This window comes from Mizuhopecten yessoensis, unplaced genomic scaffold (genome assembly GCF_002113885.1).
Source record: "Mizuhopecten yessoensis strain PY_sf001 unplaced genomic scaffold, ASM211388v2 scaffold10879, whole genome shotgun sequence".
NCBI classification, from domain to species: Eukaryota; Metazoa; Mollusca; class Bivalvia; order Pectinida; family Pectinidae; genus Mizuhopecten; species Mizuhopecten yessoensis.
The window spans coordinates 67676-73675 of record NW_018408767.1 but is presented as its reverse complement, the minus strand read 5'-3'; the positions used below and the strand labels follow the sequence as shown (position 1 = coordinate 73675).

Here is a 6000-nt window from a genome sequence, read left to right as displayed (position 1 = left end):
CGTGCCGTGACTGGAACCCGCGACCCTTCGGTCACGAGCCCGGCGTCCTACCACTAGACTACGGTGCCTCCGTTAAAGCTTGTAGATATGTATAAGTATCTGAACAATGAGGTACAAGTTTGAAGGTTATGTAATTATAAGTTTTGTTTTATTTTAATGTATTAAATTTAAATTTGATGCACACACGCTCCGTGATACCCTTGATAATCCTGCACGACCGATTGGGTGTATCGCTCTATTACTACAGTGATGATCTGTACAAACTGCTGTAAAATCCTAAACAGTGAATGAGGGTGGGGTAACCATTCCGTACGAATTTCAGACTCCTATATTTTATTGAATCAACAATATAAACTACATTTGTTCAAAGATAAAATACTTACATATTACCGACTTATATGTAGTTCTTTTCTTTATTATTAAATATAACCACCTATTTAGTTCATTGATGCTGGAGTGTGTCGGCACGGAGTTTCAAACTGTGGTAGTGCGGTGGGAGGGTGTTGCTTGGACACTAATACACAACTATAATCGCCAGTTAAAGAAGTAAAAAATCATTGAATATATATATATATATATATGAGCACTAAAAAAATCAGTCAAGGGCAGGAGAGTGACACGTGCGCTGGTGACGCCGCTTGGATCCGCCTGTTTTTTTTTTTTATATTTTTGTCTAGAATCTGAGGTGGTAACTACACGTACATTTGATCATGGGTAAATTAGTAATCTACCCATTATAACCACATACATATATCACCTGTAAACGGACTACATAACTGAAGATATATATTTGTCGCAACTCAGACAGAGATACCCCAAGTGATACTCAGTGGGATTTGTTTCCATCTCGTTCGATCTCTCTACTTTCTGATATCTTTATGTGACATTTTGTGGAATTTTCACACAGCGATATATCCATCAGTGCGCTGATGCAGGGGCTACACGCGTACATTTCTTTGGTTCTGTTTTGTTGATATATGTATTGTTTTTAATGAAATTACCGAAATTCAATAGTTTTTCGAACTAAGAGGTGAGAGTGCGAGAAAAAAAATCAAATACCCGTAACTGAGCGAGATCGAGATATATCTCAATCGAGGGTAAGATTCTGGAACATAATCCCAACCGAGGCATAAGCCGAGGTTGGAATGTTACAAAATCTGTGCCCGAGATATAGGTAATGGATTTGATTAATATTCAGTTATACAGCATGTTACATGTCTCTGTGTTCATATCTTTATAAACTAAACAAACATAACAACCAGATATTTACAATAATAGCCAGTCCCCGGTACATGTATGTATTAAAAGTTTTAGATATAACTGTATTACTGTGTTCCCTGTACATTATCGTATTTTACTGCAAATGAATTCCCTTCTCCTGAAGTGAATAAGGTTGACCAAAATATTGATGGGTCTTAAATGTACGAAAAACAAGAGAAAAATGGACCATTGCACATGAATATTTTCTCTCTCTCTGATTTGGTATAAAACTACTTCAACTCTTTTCAGGTGACGTCATTTTAACCGATTTTTGTTCCAAAACATATGTTCATCATAAACGTATTTTAATATGAAAATCATTGAAGGTTCCTTAAAATCACTTGACAGGACTGATAACTGATGCTGGTGGGCTTATTCACAGACGTATGCCAAATACATTCCATTAGTAACAAAATACTTTTAAACATTATACAGGATTATACTTAAGATTAGTGTAAGGAAACATTTCAATCATCCTTATTACAGGTACGCGTGCTCAAAATAATCACACTCCGAATTTTCATGTTATTTTTAAAAAAGAATCACCATATTGAAAATTCTCACATGTATACTACCCAATAATCGTACTCATACTCAGTCATTCTCATAACCGAAATAGTCACACTTTAGTATTCCAAATCACCCCACTCAAACGCACACACACCATATGGAACATAATTAGCTTTTTCTCTGTTTTTTATATTAATTTTCAAATCAGTTCCTTGCATCTTAGGCTTTTGAAACTTTCTTTAGCTTAAGATGTTCCCTTAACTCAAACGAATCTATTCAGAACAAAATGAAACAACAGAATGTTAACAGTTAAAGAACATCTGTTAAACGTTGACCTAGAGCCTGTTACACAGATGTATTAACATAAGGCAGCATGGTCGTTAGTGATTGGTTATATATTGTAGTCACTAACGTGACCGACAGGTCATCCTCCCCAGACACAATGTCCCGCACAGTGTTGTACAAGTCATATATCACTGCAAACCCGAAGTACAGAGGGATAAAGAACTGCAACCACCGTAATGAGTTAGGAATAGGCAGTGGAATTTTTAGAAATCTGAAATGAAAAACAAAAACAAGGTCAAACACCTAGAAACACTCTGATTTCAATACTGTATAAACATTGAACTTTAGTCGCAGTAACTAAAAGCTCATAGTAAAATGTACGTGAACTGTCAACCTAGAATTTGGAATCTTAGTTTGGTTTGGTTTTCTCTTATTTAATGTCCTATTAACAGCTAAGGTCATTAAGGACGTGACTCCATGTGTGTATGTGTGCTAGAGGCAGGGCATATTGGTGTAATAGCCTCCTTGTGATAGCGCGGATCTGATGCCGACTTTATAGTGCTATCCCACTGAAATATCATGCCGAAGGCACCTAGCACAGCATTCCGCCCGGATCAAACAAGCAAGATAAATGATCCAAATACCATTGTACGTGTGTGACTATAAATAACCAGAACTTCACGTCTGTGACTAGCAACGCCAAACAATAAAACTGACTACATAAGTTTTGAAGAGTTAATAAATTTACATTATAACATATGGGAGACACAATTAGTATATGCAAATAATCAACTCGAGACTGCACTTCAAAATTTGTTAATTTGTTTTCATATCTTGAAATGCAGAAACTGATCATATCATGCTATATATTTGATTCATGTATGGAAAATATAAAGATTGTCTACGACATAATATTACACCACGCTAAATCAATGAACAGAGAGTAACATTTATTTTCCTGTGACCAGAGAACACTACATTAATTCCCTTGGAAGTACACAATAGGTAATGTTGGAGACACAATGTACATATTATGTAATGACATTGTTATACATATTTATATATACATAATTATATTCTATTTTACCTTTTGTTATTTTTCCTCTGGGCTCGTAATAACATTAAAAACACGAACACACTAGCTTCCAAATTAAGAGTGAATGATGAAAATTTCTCCAGCATGTCTACAAACCCCTACAAATTGCAAAAAGAAAGGAAAAAAATATATTACAATCAATTTATACGGATATATACTGTACATTTGTCAAGTTATAAATCTTAAAAGCGTCAGGAACTCATAAAAGCTATTTAAGCTTGTTTACATCCCTTTGTTATTCAATAAAATACTTTCAATATTTAACTGAAAAGGCGAGGTTTACGTTGTATTTATATTCAAGAACACCTAGGACATAAACAGCATACGTGCAAAAATTCTGATGGAAAATATAAGGAAAAAGATATTTGTTTTATTTAAAAATAAATCAAAATATTGATACATGTACACTGGAGTATGTTTTCCAGCATTTCCGAATCCTGGGATACATAATACATATGCTATTATAACATACACACGTATGTAGATATCATCTGCTATACAGCGTCAAATATAACATAAATGCATCTTTCCTGATTTGCTATATCTGTAGGTGACGTGATTTACAATGTCGTTACAGGGAGGAGACTTAGACACAGCGTGGGCATGAGCGTGGGTGGTCTGTAAATGAAAGTGTGACAGCACAATCGGTCCCCTTCAAAATAGATACAACGGTACAATACTTCAAAAGAACATGGCTTTTGTATTGATCTATCACAGCTAACCACATCAAAGACACATACGCGACAGACGACATTAGCTGCTGATCAAAAGATCTGGGTACCTTTCACTAGGAACACCGCGTTCCTGCCGTTGGAGCGCCATCAAAGCTGCAGTTTCAAATAGTTAAAATTTCAAAAGAAAAAGGAAATTTGTTTATCCAACCAATTTATATGCCTAAACAGTATGATCCACGTGTGGGTGATGATGTTTTCATATATAACTGCTGAGGTTTTTAAAAAGTTTTTTTTAGGTCCCTTGATTATGTTTTTCTTAGGAATTCCTTTATACATTCCCCTCAATTTATTGCCAAACCCCTTTATAATGCCAATATTTCTGTGAACAAATGGTGGCAATATAACAAGTTTTTGCTGAACCTTTATATGTTGTACATTTGAAAAGAAAAAAAATGACCAGACAACGTGAAATAGTCAACAGGGTATTGATGTTGGTGTCCAATCAAACAAACTTGCTCAAAACCTTTAACCAAGTCCAATTAACCAGTGTCTGCCCCTAAAATATGAAATATGGTTGAGCACATTGCTTACACACCATAAAATGCCTCAGCCTTATGATAGACAAGAATGTATTGAGAGTGATTATCCAACACTGTCTGGAAAACTCTTGCCCAAAAACTTTAACCTCAGTGAAGTGGGACGCCGACGCCGAGGTGACTACATTATTTGTATATACATGAGTCCTCCCTATTCTCCGAATAGGCGAGCTTAAATGATTACAACATACTTTTGTAACATGACTATTTTCAATTTGGATTCGGACTATGGTACTAGTGAGGATATTGTTAGGTAGTAATTGTATTATGACTGAATACAGTATGCGAGCCATACAAATTAATCGTGCAAACGGTACCCGTAATGCTTGTCTTTGAATATATTGATATTGTTGTTTCAAAGATAGCTTCTGAATGAATTAAAGTAGTGTAATTGTTACAAATTCTTTTATGACCAAACGATATCAGGGCCTGTATTAATCAAACCATTATCATGCTCAAGCATGGATTATCTGCTTAAACCAACTTTCTTGTATCTGACTTAAACGATTCAAAAGTCAAATATTAACATTAAAAACCGTATTCGGCTTGATAACCGGAACGAAAAATTAGACTTGAGCACAACATCCATGCTTGAGCATGAGAACGGTTTCATGAATACAGACCCTGAACAAATTAGAACACTGACAGGTCAGTAAGGGCCCTGTCTTGTGGCAATATAACCCCCATAATCATCAAGAAGCAATCTGCCCATATAGCTGAGCTTGCCGTTTGACATTTTGACTTCAAAAATAATCGCAAGGAAGCAAAATATACATTTTCCTTCCACCTCCATATTTGCTGGACTAACAGAAATGTAAATACCGGTGCAATACTCATTTGTTAGCTTTAATTTGTTTTATTTCACCTTACATACCTCCTCCACCTAGAGCCAGGGTCAAAGTCAGAGAACCACTTTGTCTTTGACCTTTGGACCCAAATGACCTTGACCATTAACCCAGTGACCCTGATCTTTATTTAGTTGACTTATTCTTTAATTCCGACCAACTTTGCTTCATAATGTCATAACAAAATGTTCATCAGTGAAAAAACACAAAATTTGACCTTGACCTTTGACCTTGCACTTTGGTCAAATGACTCCTTGTTTAATTCCCACAAACATCGCTTCAAAGTGTCATAATGAAATGTTCACCGGCAAAAAAGTACTAAATTTTACCTTGACCTTTGACCGAGTGACCTTGACCTTAGGTCAGTTGACTCATTGTTAAATTCCGACCAACTTTGCTTCATAAAGTCATAACAAAATATTCATCAGGGAAAAGATACAAAATTTGACCGTGACCTTTGACCTTTGACCTTGACCTTTGGTCAATTGACTCCTTGTTTAATTCTGAACAACATTGCTTCAAAGTGTTATTCCAAAATGTTCACCAGTCAAATTCTGACCAACATTGCTGCATAATGTCATAACAAAATTTAACCTTCACCTTTGACCCAGTGACCTTGACCTTTGGTCAATTGACTCCTTGTATAATTCTGATCAACTTTGCTTCATCATGTCATAACAAAATGTTTATCAGTGAAAATATGCAAAATTTGACCTTGACCTTTGAACCTAATG

The 6000-nt window shown here is 35.5% G+C and overlaps 1 protein-coding gene across 1 annotated transcript in view; it reads right to left on the bottom strand.

The window, feature by feature from the left end:
• LOC110463228 overlaps positions 1–6000 on the bottom strand; it is a 39723-nt gene continuing 33723 nt past the window's right edge. The window contains exons 17-18 of the mRNA XM_021517657.1: positions 3143–3249; positions 1–2326 (exon numbers count right to left, since the gene is read on the bottom strand). Coding sequence (XP_021373332.1) covers positions 2116–2326; positions 3143–3249 — 318 coding nt within the window. The 3' untranslated portion in view covers positions 1–2115. The remainder of the gene's footprint in view (positions 2327–3142; positions 3250–6000) is intronic.